Raw genomic sequence first — 23,306 nt, forward strand, 5'->3', positions numbered from 1 at the left:
TAAGCGATCTGGAAACCATGCCCTGTGAGAAGTGACTTGGAGCTGGATATGTTGAGCCTGGAGCAGAGAAGGTTAAGAGGTGATATGATACCCCTGTTTAAATATTTGAAACTATGTCATACTGAAGATGTAGCAAGCTTGTTTTCTGCTGCTTTGAGATTAGGAGATGGAGTAATGGGTGTAAACTACAGAGAAAGAGTTTCCACCTGAAGATTAGGAAGAACTTCCTGTTAGTAAGAACTGTTCAATAGTGGAACGCTCTCCCGGAGTGTGGTGGAGTCTCCTTCATTGGAGGTTTTAAAACAGAGGTTGGATGACCATCATTTGGGGTGCTTTGCTTGTGTATTCCTCATGATAGGGAGTTAGACTGGATGGACCTTGAGGTCTCTTCCAACTCTATGATTCTATGAAAATCTTCATTTATTTAAAGGATTATCATCCTGTTCCTCAATCAAAAAAGCTCCTTGAGTGACTTACAGAGCTCAGAATGGAAACAGTCCCTGGTTTTAGGAGTACAATCTAAAGAATATGGCATAAAAGGAAAAAAGTTTGGGATGGCAAAGGAAAAATTGCAAACTCGGGTACTAGATTCTTAATTACAAAATTCAGTGGATACTGCAGTGAGGGGTTGCTCATCTTTCTCCTTCCTGAGATCTCAGTGATGGCAGATGGCAACTTGGTGAAGGCACGAGGGAGAGCTACCCCCAAGCTGTTTCCATTCTTTCTGTTTGCCTCAGCCTTATGCAGAGCCTAGCTGTCATGATCAAATACTCTATTGCATAGACTAGGGGTGAGGAAAGTGCAACCCACAGGCCCCTTTGGAGAACCACTGTCCCTTCAACTCAGTTTTTAAGCCTGAACAAAAAAACCCAAATCTTCAGGAAATGGCCCAAGCCACCAAAAAATAAAATAAAATGTAGAACTATCCCCATAAGATGCAAAACTTAACAACAGCAGCAGCAAAAGGCAAACAAAAACCACACACTCCATTTTCAACCAAAAGTAAAACTAAATGTGATATCACATCTGGGGCTTCTTCCACTCAGTTCTACTGTGTTCTTAGTTGCCTCATGACAAATAATAATAGAGAGACTTGTTGCTTTTACTCCACACTCAAAACTCACACATTTGGGTCTCAAAATGGACTTTCTTCAGCTCTGGGTGAAGTAGGCACTAAGCCTCATTTTAACACTGTTCGATTGCTAATATTGAACGCTTAATCTAGCTGGCATTTTTCAAAAACTGGGAAGGGAGGAGAGTACCATTTTATCTACTTCAAGCAGTAAAATGATTTGAAGGCCATCCTTCCATATTTGAGACACTTATGATCGAAATTTCAGCATTTAGGAAGCAGGAGAGAATAAATGTGGTGGTGGGGATTACCTATTGACCAAATACAAGTGTGTCTATGTCTGAAAGATACACATGTTTTAAAATATTTTATTGTTTGCCGCAGTAGGCATAAGGAATGGCCTGAAGTCAAATGAGTCAGTCTTTTGCTTAAAGGTAAGGAAGTTGGGTCCTGCTCCGGTAATCATCTGGAAACTGCATATATTGTGCTTTGAACATCTTGGGATGCTTCTATAATTTTAATGTTAAACATTTTAGGATGCACTTCTCATTTAGTAGGCCACGTGCTCCAGAGAGAATGCAGAGCAAATATGGCAAAAGGTGCTTCGTGTTTACAAGGTGTGTTGGTTGAGGATGATTCCTTTGGTTATGTAAAAGCTGTGTCTGTTTGATAACAGCCGAGCCACAGTCCAGTGTAAGGATTACTGGTGATGGTTTTTACATAATGGATTATCCAAAGTTAAGCATCTTACTCAGGTCTAGGAGACAAAGAGCCAATTAGGGTTGTTCCAGACACCTTATTTAAAGGTGGCTAGTGGCGAACCATTCACAGTCTGACTCCACCAGAGCAAGAAGGACACACTGCCAGGAATAAAATCCAGGACATTTCAACAATCCATCAGGTAGGTCTTCCAACAGCAACAGAGAATGAAAGTCCATGTTATTTTATTCCTGCCTTATTGGGATGCCTTACGTTTTTGTCCATTTAGATGCTTGAATTATTTGGAGAGAGCGAAAAACATTTCTTTTACAGTGTTGTTGACCACTTTTTTGTTGTTGTTTTTTAAATCTGAGAACTGATCAGGAGGTTGATGTTTGACCCATTGGTAGCAATGAGTTGTTTTTGAAGGTTTTCCACAAAATTGGGACTATAATGCAGATTAGATAGATGGACTCCATTTATTTGATCCCTAGTCTGAGTCCAATTGCTAGTCTTAACTAGACTAGCCCCTTTGAATCCATAGGAACTTTTAAAACTAACACTTAATGTATGTGCCATTGTTTGAGTGGGTCTAGTCTGGGACTAACAACTGGATGTAGGCCTCTGATCAGATCAGACCTGGAATCAGACCTATTGCTTATAGGAGTGAAGAAGTCACTATATTATGGTTGTTGCCACATGGCTAATGGTGATATCTAAAGAGTAGGGAATACTTGTTGAGGACAGTGACCAGGGCTGGTCCAGGATATTTTGCTACCTCAAGCAAAGGTCAGGCTGGCAGTCCTGCTCAGTTCATAATATAAATGTTGCATCCATAGCCATCCATGTACGTGCTCAGTTGGTCATGCATTACAGAAGACAGTGTTCTGTTTGAAGAAGGCATCCTCTGAATGGCTGTCCAGTCCAAGTCCAGTTTAAAGATTAAAAAGAATGTGAGACAGGCTGTGGAAGTCACCTATGGACTGCAAACTGAGAAGACAAACAGGTCAAAGTCTTCCCTACTATATTGTAGGGTAAATTATGGCAATTATGATGTCTAAATTTATCTCCATACATATGAGATAGTACATAAGCATTTTTATGCTAATCTGTCTCATTTGTCTGTGTGAGAGAGAAAGAGAAAGGAAGGAAGGAAGGAAGGAAGGAAGGAAGGAAGGAAGGAAGGAAGGAACACATGCCTTCTTTCTTTCTTTCTTTCTTTCTTTCTTTCTTTTTGGCAAATTCAGGAGTGGCCGTGTTCATCAGACCCTCTCAGCTGCATCAGTGCAAGAGACATTTGCTACAGAATGTGCCATGTGTGAATGACATCTTAAATCATAAACAGCTATTAACTAAGGAGACAGCAATCTTTTTTATTGTCTGAGGGCAGGTGTGTCTGATGGAGAAGTACAAACTAAGCAATTTCTATTCTTGAACTGTGGCACTGCTCTTCAAGAAAACAAACATTTGGAAAAATGAATTTTATGTATATACAGTACTAAACAAAAATACAGTCCTAAAGCCAGACAAAGGTTAGTTGAGGGGCCACTGGATGAGAGTATGTGTTGTTCTCATACAAGGAGGTTTCTTGGTATAGCCGTGGGGAGAAACTACTGAACATTGATGACCTGATGGCATCAGTGGTGTTCCTTCAATGATGTGTGGAAGGAAAGATGGAATATGTTACGTCTGTGTTGGAAGCACAGATGATCTCTGATAGTCATATCACCCCTTCCCCCGAAACACGGAGATTGGAAAAAAGGGTTTTGGATTATGATCCCAGAATTTCCCAGCCAACATGGCCACTGGCATACTGGCTGGGAGATACTAGACGTTCAAATGGATATCTCTGGCATTAATTCCTTTCCATCAATTACAATGTTAGCAGTGCAGAGTGCGGAGAGGTCTGCTACATAGCTTCCTTTCCCAACCATGCAGTGGCTCTGTAAGGGCTAGCAGCAACCCAGAATTTGGTACAATAATATCTACTTCACCTGCCCAAGCTTCCATACATCTTTGTACCCTTTTGGCAGGCCTAAAGAAAGCTATCATCCTAGTATGGATTTTGGATTTCCATCCCTCAGAATGATTGCCTTTGTTTTTTAGCAGAGCTATGCTTAATGTTATACCTTTTAAAAAAACATGTGAATGGAAGCTATAATATACTGAGCAGTGAGTAATGAATAACTGAGATATTTGTTTTTGACTACTAAATTCTTATTTTGTGTGTTTGTGTGTGTGATTTGACAGGGCCAGTACTTAGCAAACCTTGATTCTTCTTTTCCCCTTGATAACTACTAGCATAGTTTACATTCCAGGGATATAAACCTTCCTCCAGATCAAAAACTGTCTCTGACTTTGGATGCAGCAGTGACTTTTTTTGTTTCAACAGTATTATATTTTTATTTTTTGGAGGGGAGGTGCTTACAAGATTGTCTTCTTCATGTGCCAAAGTAATTTGGATGTCTTTTGATACCATGTCCTTTGATAGGGGTAGATGGGAGGAGGGTACAAATTGTTGTTCCACCTCAGGTAAGAAAACTTCTTGGGGTGTCTGACGCACCCACCACCCCCAGAAGTCACAGCATGGCAAGAACACCAGGGGTTTCTTAAATGTATTTGCTAAGACTTGGATGACTCTCTCCGAAAACAAAAATGATATCTTTAACTAGATATAGTAATATTTTATCTCCCCCCCCCCAAAAAAAAAAAAAAACCCTAGCTTTTCATTCATGCTGAATAACTGTGTCACTTCACAGAATGAAATACGCTCAGTATACATTCCTGATGACCCTGATCTCCATCCTTGACTATTCTTCGGCTCAGCAGACCTGTGCTGTAGAATCTTTCACAGTGAAGGCCGACTTTGATCCCAAGAGGGTAACTATGAACATAATCTTTTTTTTTCTATTGCTATGGTAAAGAACAATAATGGGTGTGAGGATATGTATGTATATATGTATGCATCCCTGATAAGGGGTTGTTATTATTATGCCAGAATCCTCTCTCCGATTCTGTAAAGTTCATTTAGAAAGCAGAAGATGGATGCCCCATGTTGGGAGAAAAGCAGGATATAAATGAAATGAAATGAATGAATGAATGAATGAATGAATGAATGAATGTGTAAAGCAATAGGGACAGGAGATCTTTGAGACAAGCATTGCTTACCCTTCCAGTTTGACAGGGAGAGTCTCGATTAATCCTCTGCCATCTCCGTTTTTCAGCTACTTTTAAAATGTCCCAGTTTCTCTCTCTCTTCCTCCCGCTTTCCCCATTTATCCTTATCTTATTTCACTTGCTGCAAAATGACTTAAAAGTACAAAAGTACTTTCTACTCAATTAGCTCAGCAGAAGGAAGAAGAGAGGGGGAATCTTCTCTTTCCCACTACACTGAGATGACTGGAAATTGCTGCAGCCTTGCCAGGTTCTCTTTGTCCTCATTAATAACTTTTGCCATCTTGACCACAATGAGATATTGCTTGGTCAGACATGTCCTAGTTTTCATCTGTAAAATGGTGGAGGATATGACATTGTTGAAGGTTACTGTTAATTGTAAACAATTATATATAATTGTAAATTAATAAAACAAGACTCTGGAATCTCAGTGAGGCACAACAACACAGTGGGCTAGATCAAGGCAAGTTATCACCTGCGCAAATACAAAACAATATCTGGTTTGTGAAACTTCTTTTGAAATTTGTCATTGGAGTGCTTTGAATTCTATTCAAAATCTACTCTTCCTTCTGGGAAATGAATTGCAGTCCAGCACCATCCTGCTGTCTGATTATGTATTTCCTTTCTTTTGTGTTCTGTTTTCTTCCAATGAGCTCAAGTACATGTTTCTCCTCCCTCTCACTTCACTTTATCCCCATAACAACTCTGTGAGGTCAGTCAGGTTGCAGGACAATATCTTGTCCAATGTTTTTCAGCAGATTTCATGGTTCACTGCAGACTACAGTCTGGATCTCCCAAGTCCCAGCCCAGCATTTTCTAACTCCTACACAACATTTGTTTGATAGGCTAGATCTGTGTTACGTGCATGCAGAGCAGGGCTGCGCTGATAAGGATGGTTTCATGCCACTATTAGTAACATATGAAGGAAGGGATTTCACAAGAAGGCCCAGTAATCATAAAACCATAGAGCCATACAGCTAAAAAGGGACTTTGTAGATCACTGAGTCCTCTTGTTGCAGGAAGTCCAGAGCTGAAGTACCAACAACAGATGGGTCTTTGGCCTCTACTTTAAGACCTCCAAGACTGGGATGAAAGAGCCCCTTCTAACTACCAGTAGTTTCATTGTTGAATTGCTCATACGGGCAATAGGTTTTTCCTAATGTTGACTTGAAATCTGCCTTTCAGTAACTGAAGCTCTTTAGCTCTGGTCCTATCTTCTGGAGCTACAGTGATGTCACTGCAAATCTTCAAATGGGTTTTTGTTATTGTTGTTGTTGTGTGCTTTCAAGTAATTTCCAACGTATGGTAACCTAACACATGGTTTTCTTGGCAAGATTTGTTCAGAAGGAGGTTGCCTTTGCCTTCCTCTGAGGCTAGGAGACTGTGACTTGCTGAAGGTCACCCAATGGGTTTCCATGGGTGAACCCTTGTGTCCAGAGTTGTACACTACACCATGCAAACTCTCTCCAAGTGGTACAGTCAGCCCTTCTTATACATGGATTTTTTTATACATGGATTCAAGCATCCGTGGTTTGAAAATGTTCAAATAAAGTATAAATTTCAAATATCAAACATTGATTTTCCAATTTTTATAAGGGACACCATTTTGCTATGTCATTATATTTAATGGGACTTGAGCATCCACGGATTTTGTTATCCACGGGGGATCTTGGAACCAAACCCCAGTGGATAAGACTAATGACAGTACCTGATGGTGATTGAACTGGTTCTCTACAAGGCCACACTGGTTCTTTGGAAGGATTCCAGGAGGCAGTACTACTCAGCTTTTCACCTGAACTAGTGCTTAATTGTTTAAAGCCTGGATTTGAGAGTGTGGAAATCTGTTCACCTTAAATGATACATAAGCAGTCTGCTGGCTTAGCCCTCCTTCAAGTTAGTTAAAGGTTGACATGTACTGGCTGTCCTTCCTGGTAACCTTAATATGTGTTCTTTGCATTTTAGTATGCCGGTAAATGGTATGCTCTGTCCAAAAAAGACCCAGAAGGCTTGTTTCTTCAGGATAACATCTCAGCTGAATACACCATTGAGGAGGATGGCACTATGATTGCATCTTCTAAAGGCAGAGTGAAACTTTTTGGGTAAGACAGAAGATCACTACAAATAGACAACTAGTTGTTTCCCTCTTTTCATCACTGGTTTATATGACATTGGAATGCATTCCTTATATGACACTGTATGGGAGACTATTCCATTTTAGTTATTGCTGGATTAGAAGATACAAAGAGGGACAAAAATTTCAGAGGAATACTCTGATTTGGCTTTCCAGTATTACCACATTAGAAGGTCAATTATGAGTAGGGTTAATGCTATCTTGATGGATTTTCATTTTCATTTTGATGGATTGCGATCAGATATAGAATCTCTGAGTGACTGATTGAATATCAGAAAGAAGCTCATGTTACAACAGCAAGAAGAAGAATGCTGTTGAGTGGGGAATGAGACGCTCTACAAGGGGACATGTGGTGCTTTAAAAAAAGAAATGGGAGTGGATGGAGGTGGTTCATTAAACATTTCCTCTCGAAACTCTGCCCTACACTCCACCTTGTGTTCCCTTTTATGTTTCCCTTGGTGAAAATGTGATGTAGTCCTAGGTTGCTGGGCTAAATGAGAGCCATTATACTTCCTACAGCTTGAATACCATACTGATGCATTCCAGTGTGTTTTGACAAGCCGGGAACTGATTTACACCTCTGTGTCCATGACTTAATTACTGCAACACTCCATGGCACCACATACCTACATTATGATGAATGTTAAAAATCCACAATACAGTGATAGCTTTATTGGCCACCCAAAATGCACAAAATACATGTTGCAAGTTTTTCAAGCTCCACTGGCTTCATCATCAGGCAAAGATGTTAAAAATCATACAGGAGGAAAAAATTATGATCATATGCTGAATGTATAAGATATGATGACTATATAAGTGAACCATTATGGATCTAACACCACAATATATATTTTCTCATTATCTCCAACACAAGGGTTTTCAAGTGGACTCAACTTGTGCTTTCACCTGCCAATTACAATTCTGTGTCCTAATAAGATTAGAGACATAAGCTCAGCCAGTGGGTTTTGTGGCCAAAATGGCACGTCTTGAGCATGCTTTTTGCTTCAGGCAATTTTAGGCCCAGGAGAGGCCTTTTTTTTTTTTTTTTTTACTTTTTTGTTTAAAAAAGCCTGTCATGAGCATAAAATGGTCCAGGAGCACCCAAAATATGATGAAAATTTTCCACATGCCCCAGAAAGAGATTTAGGCCCATTTTTTTTAACCCTTGAGGGGCCCTTGGAGCCACAGAAATGGCCCTGGAGTTGATGTTCATGCTTTTCATTATTTCAAATATTTCAAAATATGGGCAGCCACATCTTCCTGGCTTCTTATTTTCTGGGTGGGACCTTGCACATCTCCATGTCTCCCACAAAGTCATGCCCTGATGCCACTAGGGCTTTCCTGTGTATTATTCTGGTGAAGTTCTTCACGGCTCCATTAAGCAAACAGGGCCTGGAATGGGTGGGTTGATTTTCAGTCTGTTCCTTTGTGTTCTGGATTGTCTTGCAGAAGAGTGCAAAGAAGGCTACAGGTTGGATTGGATCAGGAGAGGGGTTGTGCATTAAAGAGTTGGCTTTGCATGATAGAGTTTTGTTTGTTTGTTTGTTTGTTTGTTTTTATGATAATCTTAAAACTGGAATGAGATGCTGGTAAACCCTGGCTAGAGAAACAGAGTAGCGTGCTACCTGTACTGTATGATGAACATCATATTATCCTCTTCCTATTTCAGATTCTGGGTGATCTGCGCTGACATGGCAGCCCAGTACTCCGTGCCTGACCCCACCACCCCAGCAAAAATGTTCATGAACTATCAAGGCCTGGCAAGCTATTTGTCAAGTGGAGGTGAGCAAGAGATCCCTTCTTGCCTCTTGCTGAGAGTGTGGGGAAAAGTGTGTGTGTGTGTGTGTTTGTGGTATGCACTCTTAAAGCAGGAATATCAGAGTTATGTCTTTCTGGATCAACAAACCCCCCAAATGAGGAAATCTTAAGCGGGTTACCATGGCTGAGCAGGGATTCAAACCCTATAGTAATAGCAATAGCAAGTACATTTCTATACCGCTTATCAGTGCACTTAAACACTCCCTAAGCAGTTTACAAAGTGTAAGCTAATTGCCCCCAACAATCTGGATACTTATTTTAGCAACCAAGAGAAGGATGCAAGCCAGACCACCATGAGGCCTTGGGGCCCCCGTTCAGGCCAATATCTGGGCTCACCATACAGGGACAACTCTCAAACCATTACACCATGCTAGTCCTTAAATGTGTGGTCATGGGTGATAACAGCCCCTAATGTCAGATGTTGCAGAACAAGTGAGATGAGCTAGGACTGGCTCTACCATTGCACAGAGTAAGACAGGTGACTTAAGGAGTCTGGAAAGACAGCAAATTTTTAGTCATCTAGTTTGTGATTTTTCCATTTTTAGTACCTGTGTATAAAGAGAGAGCTTGTGGGGTTTACTGCATCAGGGGTTAAGATAACTTGACATATCTTTTGACAGCTTTGGGGATATAGCTTTCATATTCACAGGGAAAGAGGAGACTTTGGCCGAACCATATCTTTCTGCTCTTCATCTTCTGTCTTTCTTGAAAAAAAATTCTTTCCCTCTAACTCCCAACTATTAGGGAAGAGTAGGTGAGGGGGAGAGGGAGAGATGGAGAGACAGACTTTAAAGACAGGGAATGAGAGAGAATGAGCAATAAACCAAAGGAGATATCTGTTTTATTACCTGTCCCTCTTTACTGTGATTTCAACCCCCTTTAGTTAGTTAGACTCTCTCAGTCTGAACCAAAGAGAAATGTGCGCTCTCTCTCTCTCTCTCTCTCTCTCTCTATCTATCTATCTATCTATCTATCTGTTTGTTTTTAGTAGTGACAATTGGTTATCTTTTTATTCATTTATACAAAAACCAGTGTTCAGACCAGTGGCGTCACCTGACTTGGTGACACCCGATGTAGGGGACAGGAATTCTGGGGGGGGGGGGACTTCTGGGGTGTGTGTCCCACATGGGAGTGTGCATGCACAGGAATGTGTGTGCACACAAATGAATTGCATGCACACCCCCACAGCAGCCCAGATGGGGCGTGCACGGCCTCGTGGTTGTCTGGACAGGGCACCCAAGGCCTAGCAGTGGCCTGGACGGGGCCCCAAGGCTTCGTGGTGGCCTGGATGGGGTGTCCAAGGCTCAGGGAAGGCCCCACGGGGGCAGGGCACTGACAAGGTGTCCCTCCCCTTCTGGGGTGTCACCCCCTTCTGGGGTGTCACTCAGTGCGGTCCACACCCCCTTCACCTCCCCCGTGATGCTACTGATTCAGATAGCCTCAGATATTCAGCACACTGTGCTTCTTCTATATGCAGAAAGTGTGTTTGAAATATCAGAATCCCTAACCTGATCCTTGGTATCATTTCAGGTGACAACTACTGGGTGATTGACACAGACTATGATAACTATGCCATCACATATGCCTGCCGCAGTCTGAAAGAGGATGGATCCTGCGATGATGGTTATGCCCTTGTTTTCTCCCGCAATCCTCGTGGTCTTCCCCCAGCCATTCAGCGCATTGTGCGCCAGAAACAGGAGGAAATCTGCATGTCTGGCCAGTTTCAGCCTGTGCTACAGACAGGTACATAGAAATTTTTATTTTGCTCTTTTTTCAGGTGGGGAAAAAGTGAGGTAGCTTTGTGCAAAGCCATTACACATCTGTGTGCAGGTAGCTTACCCACTGAAGTGTTGGATAACTTGGCATGAAGTGATCTGACCTACAGGAGCCTCACACAAATGTTGTCAGTAACAGACCAAGGCATATAGAAAGGAGGATTTTGTATGTGTATTTTTCCATGCAGCTGTTCCTCTATCTTCAGTTGCTGTTGTCAGGAAGGTTTCAAACCATGTTTCCCAATAGTTGGGCTTTGGTCACTGGGATGTTTCCCTGAAATTGTCAGAAGACTGTGTTATGAGGGCAATATCTAATGGTTTTCACACTACGCAGTGACCGCACTATGATTACACTGACTATGATTGCATCTTATGGAATCCTAAGGTATGTTTGATCAAGCACTAGAGATTTCTGGTTGAGAATTCTAAATAATCATCCTTAATCTGCAAATCACAGGATTCCTTACCCTCCAAATGCCCCAATTTGGCAGGGACAGCCCCCAATTAATCATCTCTTCAACTTTTTCAGCTGCTTTTAAAATGTCCACATTTCTCTCTCTTACTCCTTGCTTCCTTTCTTGTCAGTTGACTTCAGTTGCTGTAAACTAAGTTCAAAGTACAAAAGTACCCTAGTTTGTACTCATTTAACTCTTGGAGGGGGACGGGAGGCAGAACCTTGCCCTTCCTAGCAGGCTCAGGGAAAGGCAAAGTGCTGCAGCCTCTGCTAGCTTGTGTGTTCTTCCCCATTAAAAACTTTTGTGATCTTGATCACACTCTGATGTTGCTTGACCACACATGTTCTGGTTTTCAACCCTGAAATGTTAAGAAGGTTTGGGATTCCATGGGATGAAACCACAGCAAAATTGAATCATTGTGCTATAATTGTGTACTGTGAAAGGGCCCTAGGCTTGCAGTGACAGCCTGCTTCAATGTTCAGTCAGATGACTGCTTAGGCCCTGTTCCCTAGTCCCTATGAAGCCTTCGCCTCCAAGCTTGCTGCTCAGTTTGACCAATTTGTTGTTAGGTAAGAACATCACAGCTTGGATTTTTTGTTTGGTCTTGTTTTGTTTTAATGTATAAAATTCATTTTAAAAAATGAAACAAAACCCACAGAGTAACATGCTAAATATTACCTTTCAAGTTACACACTATTAACATGTTATTTGGGGTTAATTTTTTTAAATTAAAAACAAAATAAAAACTTAAGCAAATGAAAGAATGGCTCCAAGAGGCCAAAAATCCCCCCCAAGTTGTAGGGGTAATGGGTAAACATTGCTTGTTACATTAAAAAAGGACAGTGTTACTAGTTGTTTCATTAATTAATAAAGACAACCTTGTTAACGCTCTCCTAAAACCCCAGAATAACATGACACAGATAAAGTTGTTGCTTGCATTGTGTCATTTTTCAGTAGTTGAAGTAGCTAGTCCAGAATGATTCTCCTCCTTGTTTCAGTTGCGTTTTCCTGTAAGGAGAGTATCCTCCTGTAACCTCTCTCACATTTCTGGTTTTACCTGTTTTGGACCACACAGAATCGGGATCTAACAAGAGCCTGACATTTAATACTGTAAAATGGCAGTATTTTAACAAGGCTGGGGTAGAGGATCCTTTGGCTCTCCAAATGTTTTGCTCTACAGCTTCCACAATCCCCTGGTCATAAGCCATGCTGGAAGGGACTGAGGGAAGCGGAAAACCAAAACATCTGAAGGGCTCAACCTCTCCCCAATGAACTACACTCTCATCTGTCTTTGCTTTTAACTACATTAAGAGAAGTCTAAAGGCAAAATGGATAGAAGGAATTAGAATATCTCCTGATAGGTTTGCCTTAGGGTCACCATAAGTTGGAAACTATTTGAACTCAGAATAGCAACACAACCACAGCAGCAGAGCAGGATCAGCCTTCAGGACTGGGAAGCTTTCTGGCAAGAACTTTTGGTGATCTACCTGGCCAAACCATTAGTGTTCTCCAATTTTTTCGTTTCTCCCTCTTCCCAAGAGTAGGATGTTACCACTTTGTGCTAGGCTCCTTGGAAAGTGTGAAGCAGCAAGAGGGAAATATGTGTGGCTCCCAAATGTGTTGAAAGAACAGTTGGACTCCATGGGTTTCTGGCTCCTAAGATTTGTCTGTGAGAGATACTTGTAATGCTTGGCTACACGGAGAAGATATAACAGGGGTGGCAGCACCCAGCATAACCTTTGCCACTGTTTCCAAAGCAATGTCAGCGCATGTCCTAGACTTATCCAGCTTAGATTACTGATCCTCCAAGCTTCTTCCAGTAGGCCTCTTCACTTACTGTATCTGAAGGGAATCTTATCTCACAGAAGGTGAAAATGATGACTAAAATGCATTTGCAAACGTGTATTGCAAAGGAGATACATGTCAGGGATCTGGGACTGGCTATTCTTTTCATCCCAAATGATTTAGTCGTAAGAATGAATATTAAATGCTGCTTTATTGAAAGACACTGATATGATTTACCCTATCAGAACGTAGTTACTATATTTCACAAGAGGGGAAAATCTTTGATTTAGCACAGCTGCGGCAATGTCTGCAGATTTAGTACTTAACATTTTATAGCCCATGAAGTAGCTGGATTTAGAGATCAAGAATTTCCACACTCATCTTCTCACTGAAGTTAAGAGGCAACTGTCTAAATATTATGTAGACATCTTTATCAGAGGGATTAATGGCCAAACCTACTCAGCTATGTGGATTGTGCAAAATGAATGCCTCCACTGTGATGTGAAAGTGCACTGCCATGCAAAGAACTCCTTCCAGTGGAATACATTAGGACTGGAGCATGGCTTTGGCGCGGCTTCCGGACTCTTAGGAGGCATGCATCATTTAAACATTATACTTCCAAAGTGACCCAAAGCAGCTTTATTTTGGCCTGACTGTACAGGCCCTAAGTGCTGTAATGAAGCTAAAAGAGCTAGAGAAACTTCTTGAAGATGATTTCTGAACCCTAAACATTATGTTGTTGTGTGCCTTCAAGTTGTTTCTGACTTATGGTGACCCTAAGGTGAAGCTGTTATGGGGGTTTCTTGGCAAGATTTCTTCAGAGGAGATTGCCATGGTTTTCCTTAAGGCTGGGAGAGTGTGACTTGCCCAAGGTCACCCAGTGGGCTTCATGGCCAAGCTGGGAATCGAACCAAGGTCTTCAAAGTTGTAGTCCAACACTCAAACCAAATTGACAGTAGTGCATGAAGTTTACCATCCTATTTGGCTTACACAAATTCTGGGCACCAGGCCTATGCTTTATCCACAATATGGAAATGTTTCTTTTTGGACTACAGCTTTCAGAATTCACCAGTCAGCATGGAGAATGGCCATGCTGGCTGCTGGATTCTAGGAGTTAGTAGTCTCAAACAGTGCCTTTTGAAACCTTTGTTTTTAAGAATATAGGAACATTTTACACAAGGCAATATCAAAAGACAATTTCATATAGTGTTCCCTCCTTTGATTAACAAACAACTACTGTATATCCTTCCTCCAGAAGGTCAGGAAGGCATCAAGATGAAGATAGCTATGACCTGTCACTTACCTTGTTGCTCAAGGGTATGTTGACCCTGAATGTGGAGATGACATTTAGTTTATATAGCTAATAACAGTTTAGGAGCCTATCCTTGTGAATGCATCTAAGCCAGTGGTTCCCAACCTGTGGGTTGGGACCCCTTTGGGGGTTGAACGACCCTTTCACAGGGGTCACCTAAGACCATTGGAAAACATATATTTGCATGCAGCAATGAAAATAATTGTATGGTTGGGGGTCACCACAACATGAGAAACTGTATTAACAGGTCACGGCATTAGGAAGGTTGAGAACCACTGATCTAAGCCTTTTAAATGCTGTCTAAGCTAAAGGTCACCACCTCCTTTTGCAGTAATATATTCCATATTACGTGGGCCTTGTGTTAAGCCAGTTAATTTCATGCCATGGCCAAGAACCAACATTATAAATGTGTTCTTCTCTTTGTTAACTCACTGTTTATTATTTTTCTGTACCTGAGGCTGAAAAATAACAGTGCAAAATATTCTAACTGCCTCCCAGTGATGATGTTGCAACAACCAATGTGTACTTCTTTTGCTTGTTTCCATAGGGGCCTGTTAAATGGAGGGGAAAAAACTTTTCCAGTCCTGAGTTGGAGCAGAGGCCCATCCTCTGCATCTTGAAGTTGTCTCTCACATATAGTTTGGATTAGAGCGTTCTCTCAAACACGTCTAAGTGTTGTTGTTTCTGTTTTGCTTTTTTGCACCTGGGTGTACCACACACTTGTGTGAATTCAAAGAACGTTACAAATGTACTATTTGTCAATAAATGTTTTTAAGTAATCTTTTAAATGGCTTCTTTGATCTGTGCTCCCAAACTTTGGGGATGGCGACTTCTGTGGGCTTCAGGAGTGCTATGGTCATACTTTTCATTACCCAATATGTTATACACACAACACCCTGCAAAACCCCAAAAGGCCAAAGCAAAATCTGCAGGGTTGCAACCAGCGTTGTGTACTATTACTAACTGGAGATGCTAGGGTTTGAACCTTAAGGCCTTCTGCATGCACCCCTAGGTATGGCTGCATTATTCTTTGCAATGTGCAGCTTTACCCAAATTGGAGGATATTCAGTAAATTATTGTCAGGATCTGCTGAATCTGTGTCTGGCTACCCAGGAGGCTGGATCACTTAACTGCATGTGGCAGTTTTGCAAAGAGATACCTTTAGGCCCTGGACTCATTTCAACCACCCAGGCAGGCAGGAACACAAAATGACCTCCTGTTCCCATTCAGCTTTGTTCAAACCATAACAGTTTTCTCAGGTTGGACAAGTTTTGCTATTCTTGGTTATCCCTCAGTCCTGACTTGCTTCTCAGCTGTGCCTCCTAATTTATGTTATTGCCTTGTGTGTGTGAACTTAAATAGAGGAGAAGATAATTTTCTCAGGAACACACAGCTGAGGATTTAGGGAGTGAACTCAAGTCTCCCTTTTACACTGAATGCAACCATCCACTTTCTATGCAGTTTGCAATACAGAAACATGGAGATTTCCACAACTGTTATTCCACTTTAAAGAGGACTCCACAGTAGAAATAGCCTGTGCTTGTGTGTTCGGTAATCATGCCTAGGAATAAATCATATGGTAAAACTTCTACAAACTGCATCCAGAAACACAGTTTTTGTATCAGTGGTAAATCCCCATTGTAAAAACACACGACACTCGCCTTTATTTAAAATCTTTAATATTGTGACCTTTCAAAAATTAAGTGTAGCATCCAAGCTAAAACACTGGAGCTCCAGTTACATGAACTGTAAAGGTAGTAAAAGCAAGTATGTTTCTCATAATTGATCTTTTCATAGATTTTGACATGAATGGCTCTTAAAGCTTGCAAATAATGATCACTAGACCATCCTATTTTAATCTAGCAGTACCTTAACTTTTCTTCTTTTTCTCTGCACAGTCTGTTTAAGCATCTGGGATCCTTGGGTAGATGACGAGACCACCACCCACTGGCATATGGGCTGAACCCAACTCAGTTTTTTTTACAACTACATTTGAAACTGCCTTTAATAGCAATAGCAAACACATTTCTATACCACTTATCAGTACACTTAAACACTCCCTAAGCAGTTTATAATGTGTAATCTAACTGCCCCCAACAAGCTAGGTACAGCGCGCCTACGTCATACGCGGGCGCGCTTTATGCGGACTTGAGCTTACATGTTCAAGCCGGGGGCGCGCGCAGGGTGGAAGGGGCGGTGCGTCCCATTCAACTGAATGGGCCTGCGTGCCGCCGCACTGCCGCACCGCCGTGCACGAACCCCATTGTTTCCAATGGGGCTTAAGCATAGGCGGAATTCGCCTTACGCGGAGGGATCCGGAACGGATCCCCGCATAAGGCAAGGGCCGACTGTACTCATTTTAGCGACCTCAGAAGGGTGCCAGGCTGAGTCGACCTTGGAGCCCCTGACTGGTATTGAACTCATACTGACTGGTATTGAACTCATGGTTGTGAGTGGCTATGAGTGGCTGCAGTACCAGCATTTGAGCCCTGCACCACCAGGGCTCCCTAATTGTGCTCTGGCACTATAGTTTCCAGCCACAGTCTTCATTTCAAATCATTCTGTTGCACTGTAATTTTTTTTTGGGGGGGGGGGGAGGGGAGGGGAGACTACCCAAAGATGATGGTCAGAATCCAGTAAGGTCTTGCTCTGAAGTTACAGTGCTATGCACTGAATTCTGGCTCAACCCTCCTTCCCCGTTGCCACTTACTGAGCAGCAGCTGCTGTGATTGATGTGGGTCTGTTCCCCTGTTGCTCAGAAAAAGGTGGCTGCTGTTTTCACCCCCTTCCATAAGCAAACCCCACTGCAATGAACAGAAACACTGCTGCAATTCCCCCTCACATGGAAATGGCTTGTTGGGGGTAGGAATGGCAGCCAAATGCTTTCTGAGCAACAGGGGAATTGACCCCCCATTGATTGCAGAAGCTGCTTCCCAGTAAGTGGAGACTGGGGGACCTATGTGGCTATGTAGGGATTTTGAATAAGTAACAGACATGGGTACATAATGTCTGGTTATGAAGTCACAACTGTGATACAGGATATCAGCTATGATATTCATGACTGAGATCTGGATAGAAAGCTCCCTGACTCAATCTTATAGTCATTCTACAATACTTCATTTCCTTTCAACATAAGCAGCTGTACATGCCATTTTAGAGGCATGGGATGGTTCTGTTAGTCAAGGATCCACATACTTGAAAGGCCAGCTGTGCTAGCTGTAAATACAATACTCTGTCAGTGAAAAAGTGGGATTTAAACAAATATAGCAGGCTGCAAAATGGAAAACAGCTTGTCTTCCAGGTTTATAACACAGTTAGTAGTATAGTATCTCTAAGTGTTTTGAGAAATCAAAGCCTGGATCTCGCTTCCTCCTTCTCCACCACCATCTTATTGCAGGTGAACAAATATTTAGAGATAAACATAAGCAATGCCATTGCTCAGTAAGACTGGATAGTCCCACTGACAATTTCTTCCTTGCACAAATAATTAAATATGCTATCTAGTATTTCTGCTGCATTCCACTCCCAGTGAGGAGGGATGCTTATTGTCCTTAAGGCCTAGGTTCCAAAATTGTGTGCAGACCCACTCGCCGATGCTGCACAACACCCAGTGCATGTGTGTGTTTGTCACAAAGAACTAGGAAACCAATGAAACCTGATGTTTTTTCCCTTCTTTTCCCAAGCCAAGACTGGGGGAGGAGGCTGAGTGCTTCTTGTGAAGCCCCTCATTGATCCTGAGTAGATTTGTGGAAATGACAGCATTCTCAAAGCTGTTTCCTCCAATGTCAGCCCATAATGATATTTTAGCATTTTCAGCTGGAAAACAGTGTTGGTATGAATCCTTTCTCCCACACAAAGCTTTATAAAAAGCAATATAAATTACATAGTCAAGTCATATTACACACAGATCTTGAGATGACTATTTTACACTAGCTACTAACAATAACCATGGCCATCTCTCAATCTGGTCTGTAAAAAGAGGAGCCCACCAAGAGCTACTGCTTTGTTTTAATGCAATGACAGGGATAAGGTTGGCCATTCAGAAGTTGGACTGCAACTTCAGTCTTCCCTCACCCTTGGCTCCCTACTGGCTAGAACTGCTGGAAGTTGCAGTCCAAAAAATGTGGGAGCTTGGAAATGTTGTAATATGTTTCCGCATACAAGTAGTGGGAGGAATGGCTGGGTTGGGGGAGCTTCAAAAGTAGAAGATTTATGTGGAAATTAAGGCAGGGAAGATGGCACGAAGCTGGTGCAAACTGCAGGCTTGATTCTATAACATCTGTAGAAAACTCTTGTTCCTTCTCAAGATGCTCCGTTGTAGTAAACTGGATGCGAAAATGGGCCTGCTCTGTTCCAGTAATCCACAGCACGCACCTTGTAAAATCCCATGACTGTTGTTCCTGATAAGGGAAATCCAATGCATGTAGTTGCATCAAGGTCTCATGTATTGAGAAAGGCTGGAATATTTCTACATGTATATTAGGGTTAAACTTAATAAAATGGATGCTTCAATTTTGTTCTTAGTCAAATGCCCACAGGACTGCTTCCCAACAAGTGAACTTACATATTTTTAAAAAATGCTGCCTGAGAAATGGCTCTGAATGGGCATCTAGACCAGGAGTGGACAAAGTGTGTCCCATGGACCACATATGGGTCCCTAGGGCCATTTTGGGGGTCCTAAAGATTGTAAAAATGCATTTCCCCCCATTTTTACCCCCAAATGCCCTCTACAGAATGTGATGGCTACCATGTGTTTATTTCCTTGGGCAATTTAAGCATAGGAGAGGGCTTTTTTTGAAACAGAAAATAAAGAGGTAGTGATGTCTTCTCACTTCTTGCTGTTATAAAAAACCTCTCTTGATAATAAAAGGGTCCAGGAGACCTAAAACACTGTGAAAATGCCCCTCTTACCCCTGAAAGGTGGTCTGGGGGCATCCTGGGCTTTTTTGTTAAAGATACAATGGTAGATACAGCACTCAAAGGATTCCTGAGGGCGAATATGGCCCCCTAACCATCCACAGTTGCCTATTCCTGATCTAGAGGGACCCTTAACATTTATTCCTTACCCCATACAGACCATCCTTCACAGGGTACCCTACAGAAATCTGAAACTACTTATCAACCTCCCCCGCCCTCCGTTCAACAGGCACATTGTGAAATGAGCACAAGAGCTTCTAATAGAGAGAATACCACTTGGATGTATGCATATTTTCCTGGAGTCCACCTTTCAAACCTTTAGTTTGTATACAGAACATGAAGACATTCTAAAACATACAGAAATTGTACAGGCAATATAAACGAGTTAAAAACCACTAAACTCCTGGGGGGCTTGGGGGGTCCTTTTTGGAAGGAAAAGTTCAGTTGTGGACACATGCCACTCTAAATTACTCTAAATCTTTGTGTGCAACATGTCTCAGTAAGAAATCTAGCAACAACTTTTTAGGAATGCAAAGAGAATTCCCCCCAGCTTTTCACAGTAGTGAAAATGAACTCAATCCTTAGTTTAAATGAAAGCTTTCCTTCCAAGAGGGGAAAAGCCCACATCAGGGATGGAAAACTGGGGCTCATGTTTTTGGACTGCATCTCACCACTGGCTATTCTGGCTAAGAGCAATGGAAACTGTAGGGCAAAAACATCTTAAGGGTCACATATTCCTTACTCTAATTCTATACTTTCCAATACAAATCACAAAAAATGTATAAGGATTTCAAACTGGAAATATATTTCACTAACTGGTACAATATTAGTGGTTACTGATTCTAAAAATAAAAATAAAGGTAGACATTTGGCTTTACCTGGGCTATAGACTAGCATTGTAAATATGCTGTCTTTGACAGTGATCTGCTTGTATGCTTTCCCATCCTGTGAGAACACTACTTCAAATTTTTTCAGACACCTATGGAAAAAAGCCAAGAAACAAATTATAGAGGTTGCAAACATACTGCTGTTTAGCAGCAGGTGAAGGTGATTTTCAAGTAAACATCAGCAGAAATGGTACAAATCTGTTCTGGATCCATTTATTTTAAGGCAAAATTAAACTCAATATGTATGCTGTACCACCTGTACTTAAAAATCTCCATTCAATCCCATGAAAAGTCTCTGCTTGATAATCTGTTTTAACATCAAAGTTAACTGCACAGTATTTGGCATATCTAGACAACTGGCTGTCTTTAACTCTCTCCTAGATACCTACCGAACGTTTTACTGGGTGGCCTCTTTCACTAGGTATAGTGTGGCAGAGTAAGCCCCCTGAAAGCCTACTGAGAAGTTTCATTACAACTGGCTCTGCTCCTTCCATCTGCATTTTACCTCTAGCCCCTAGCAACAAAAAAGATCTAGGAATTGCAGTGAAAATAGGGGAGGGGCACTCATCCTTCAATCTCAATCTTCTATCATTACATCTTAAATAGTGATGAATATGTCTGTTTTGTTTTCTATAGTATTGAAACATTTGGAAAAACATGTTCATTTTGTCCAGTTTCTGTATCAGTTAAGAATACAGAATAAGAAACATTTGAGTAAAATGTCTACATGAAAGTTTGTATCTATTTGCATATGTATTTTTCCTGATGTATATGCTTATGAGCGTATTTGTATATATTTTTCCCAGTATATGTGTTCTTGAAGAAACATTGCCAGGAAAACCCATGACAGGTATTTGCCTTAGGATTGCCATAAATTGGAAATGACTTGAAGGCACACACCAACAACAACATGTTTTTCCATGCATTTTCCCCAATGCATGTATTTCCAGGGGCATTTCTCCATGTGTGAAATGAATATTTCCTGTATGAAAAGGTAATCCAAATAAAATTCTCCCTCCCCCATTAATATAAGGAGCAGAACATGTTTCATGTTATACAGCTCAGCCTTGTGGCAGCTGAACTATAGTGCTTGAGACTCAAGACCAAGAGAGCAGGAAGTTATTCCCCAGTGTTATCAGCTCACTAGCAATACTGCTGTGGGAATGGACAGGGGTAGGTTGTCTATTCTCCAGTTGTGATCCAATTGGAAACACAAACCAAGACCCTAACTTGCAAAATGCACAATAGTGTTTAAATTAGTAGTATGGTTTGATATAGAAAATGATTCAAAATATAATTGAAACAAATATAATTTTGCATATCTTTAGGGAGTCACCTACTTTGAATTCACACAGCTGTCATCCCACGTTACCAAAACCTGTCTGTTTGTGAGACCAGTGAGGCGAACGCTGCTCACCTGGCAAGACAGAGTGACTTAAATGAAGAACCACATGGATAGAAAGTGTGAGGCAATACTTAGCATAGGTTATTTAATGCATTTGAATGAAAATCCATTTATCTTCTAAAGCAAGTTCAAGGAGAGCTTATGAACAGTGTAAATTATGAGGCTGTAAGGGCTGGTTAATGAACTAGGTAAAACTAAACATTAGTCTGACAGACTTTTACTGACTGAGCCAGAATGTCTTGGACTGCCTTTCCCAACCTGAAGCCCTACAACTTCCAGAAACTGGTGCACTTTGGATCTTTGCTTTCTGGAGAAAGGCAAAAGACCATGCTCTGCAGTTGGCTATGAACCATGGTCAAGTGCCTCTTGTAGGCCACAATCCCATACACAGAATTCAACTGAATTCAATAGGACTCACTTTTTCTGAATAAATATACAAATAGTTCCTTCCCAGCTCTGGATCATGAAAGGCAGCGTTTCTAGAGTGGTATTAACCTTTCAGAGAAAATTTTGCACCCCCTTCTCCTAGACATGTTTCTAGTTATTTAAAAAAATGCTCTTGCACCTGATGCACTTGCCCACCTCTGATGGTTTTACTGAAACAGCATTCTAGCCTGTGAGCCCTAACCTGGAGTCAGAAGTGGTACAACTGAGACACAAACATACTGCCTTGGTAAGGACTAGACTCACTCACAGGCCATGCTCTCAGAGTGACTGATAAGCAAAGTGACTGGTATGTAAAGGGGCCAATTTGGACAGGTTTCCTACCATGGGCCTGTTTACAGTATGGTGAAGGAACAAGCACATCTGGTGCACAACAGGGTAAAACCCTCCTTGTATCAAATTAAAATTGCTGACAAGAGTGGCTTAGAAGAACAAAATTATTTGCCAAAGTTATCTGAAACACACCAAGGCTTCAGGCTTCCCACATCTCAAACTCCATGGTGCTAAGGTGAACTCAAACAAACACAAATATTTATTTTGAATCTAAGTAAAGTTTCCACAAGCATAAGCAAACAGTGGACAGGATGTAGTACCCACCTGATTGGGAGCAGCAAGGGGCTTTGCACAGATATGGAGAAGAAAGACAGCTGGAATTGGGAGCTCTTGTTTCAGTATCAGATGACCTGTTGCAGGAAGGAGAAATGGCCCTTTCACCATAGGGTCCTGTAAAATAAAAGCAGTAACAAAGTTGGATTACTCTTTCGACAGTAACCTGTCAATATAAACTATGTAGAAAATGCTGAGAGATATCATGTAATGGCTAAAGCACATATGCTACAGTTGAACAGGTTTCATTCTCTGAGACTAATCAGTGCCTGGATAGAGAACCATCCTGTAGCCCCAAGACAGTTGCTCAGAATTTTCTGAAAGAACAATGGATAAAAGTGTAATAAATTAACCCTGCTGAGGTGGATAAGAACAATCTTTGTTGTATTTTTCCTCTCCTTTTGCAGGGAAGAAGCATATATAAGAAGGAACACATGGACTTCATGAGTCATAATGCAAAGCCTATGGTAGATTTGTTTGGGGACATACACGGGTTAGACTTCACATGGGCATTACTGAAATCTTTCCTACAATTCACTATCATTCATGTGGGCATCCAGAATTGTTTATTTCTTCATGAAAAAATAAGGCTATGAACTAGATCTAAAGAGGGGTCCAGAATGTAAATTTATGCCACCATAGCTATACGATCTATATGCTGGATTAAACCATTACACAACTGATCTCACAAGATTTATGCTCTCACTGTGTAACTATCACTGTGCCCCCAATCAAAGTGCACTAAAGCATGCACTTCTGTGATCCCTTGAAAAATGCAACCATTTGCACAATGGTTATGCTGATGGCACTCTGTGCAAATATAATT

General features: G+C 41.4%; 2 protein-coding genes across 3 annotated transcripts in view; one reads left to right on the plus strand and one right to left on the minus strand.

Annotated features, from left to right (window-relative positions):
* Positions 1–1,879: 1,879 nt before the first annotated feature.
* LOC149323287 (purpurin) lies at positions 1,880–15,009 on the plus strand. Its single transcript, XM_089488697.1, has 6 exons — positions 1,880–1,973; positions 4,531–4,651; positions 6,908–7,044; positions 8,746–8,858; positions 10,425–10,637; positions 14,769–15,009. The coding sequence occupies exons 2-6, from the start codon at positions 4,532–4,534 to the stop codon at positions 14,777–14,779; spliced, it is 594 nt and encodes a 197-aa protein (XP_089344823.1). The 5' UTR covers positions 1,880–1,973; position 4,531; the 3' UTR covers positions 14,780–15,009.
* A 902-nt stretch (positions 15,010–15,911) lies between these two features.
* IDUA (alpha-L-iduronidase) overlaps positions 15,912–23,306 on the minus strand; it is a 67,222-nt gene continuing 59,827 nt past the window's right edge. For both annotated transcript variants that reach the window (XM_089488700.1, XM_089488698.1), the window contains 4 exons: positions 22,472–22,597; positions 21,366–21,442; positions 20,017–20,117; positions 15,912–18,621 (listed from right to left, as the gene is read on the minus strand). In XM_089488700.1, the coding sequence (XP_089344826.1) occupies positions 18,524–18,621; positions 20,017–20,117; positions 21,366–21,442; positions 22,472–22,597 (402 nt within the window). In that variant the 3' untranslated portion in view covers positions 15,912–18,523. The remainder of the gene's footprint in view (positions 18,622–20,016; positions 20,118–21,365; positions 21,443–22,471; positions 22,598–23,306) is intronic.

Source organism: Sceloporus occidentalis, unplaced genomic scaffold (assembly GCF_023333645.1).
Source record: "Sceloporus occidentalis isolate IW3139 unplaced genomic scaffold, rSceOcc1.0.p SCAF_1, whole genome shotgun sequence".
Lineage (NCBI taxonomy): Eukaryota > Metazoa > Chordata > Lepidosauria > Squamata > Phrynosomatidae > Sceloporus > Sceloporus occidentalis.

Coding starts and splice junctions, on each gene's coding strand:
- LOC149323287 (XM_089488697.1), top strand. CDS start 4,532: ATGAAATACGCTCAGTATACATTCCTGATGACCCTGATCTCCATCCTT. Junction 4,652..6,907: donor CCGACTTTGATCCCAAGAGG/GTAACTATGAAC, acceptor TTTGCATTTTAG/TATGCCGGTAAATGGTATGC. Junction 8,859..10,424: donor AAGCTATTTGTCAAGTGGAG/GTGAGCAAGAGA, acceptor GTATCATTTCAG/GTGACAACTACTGGGTGATT.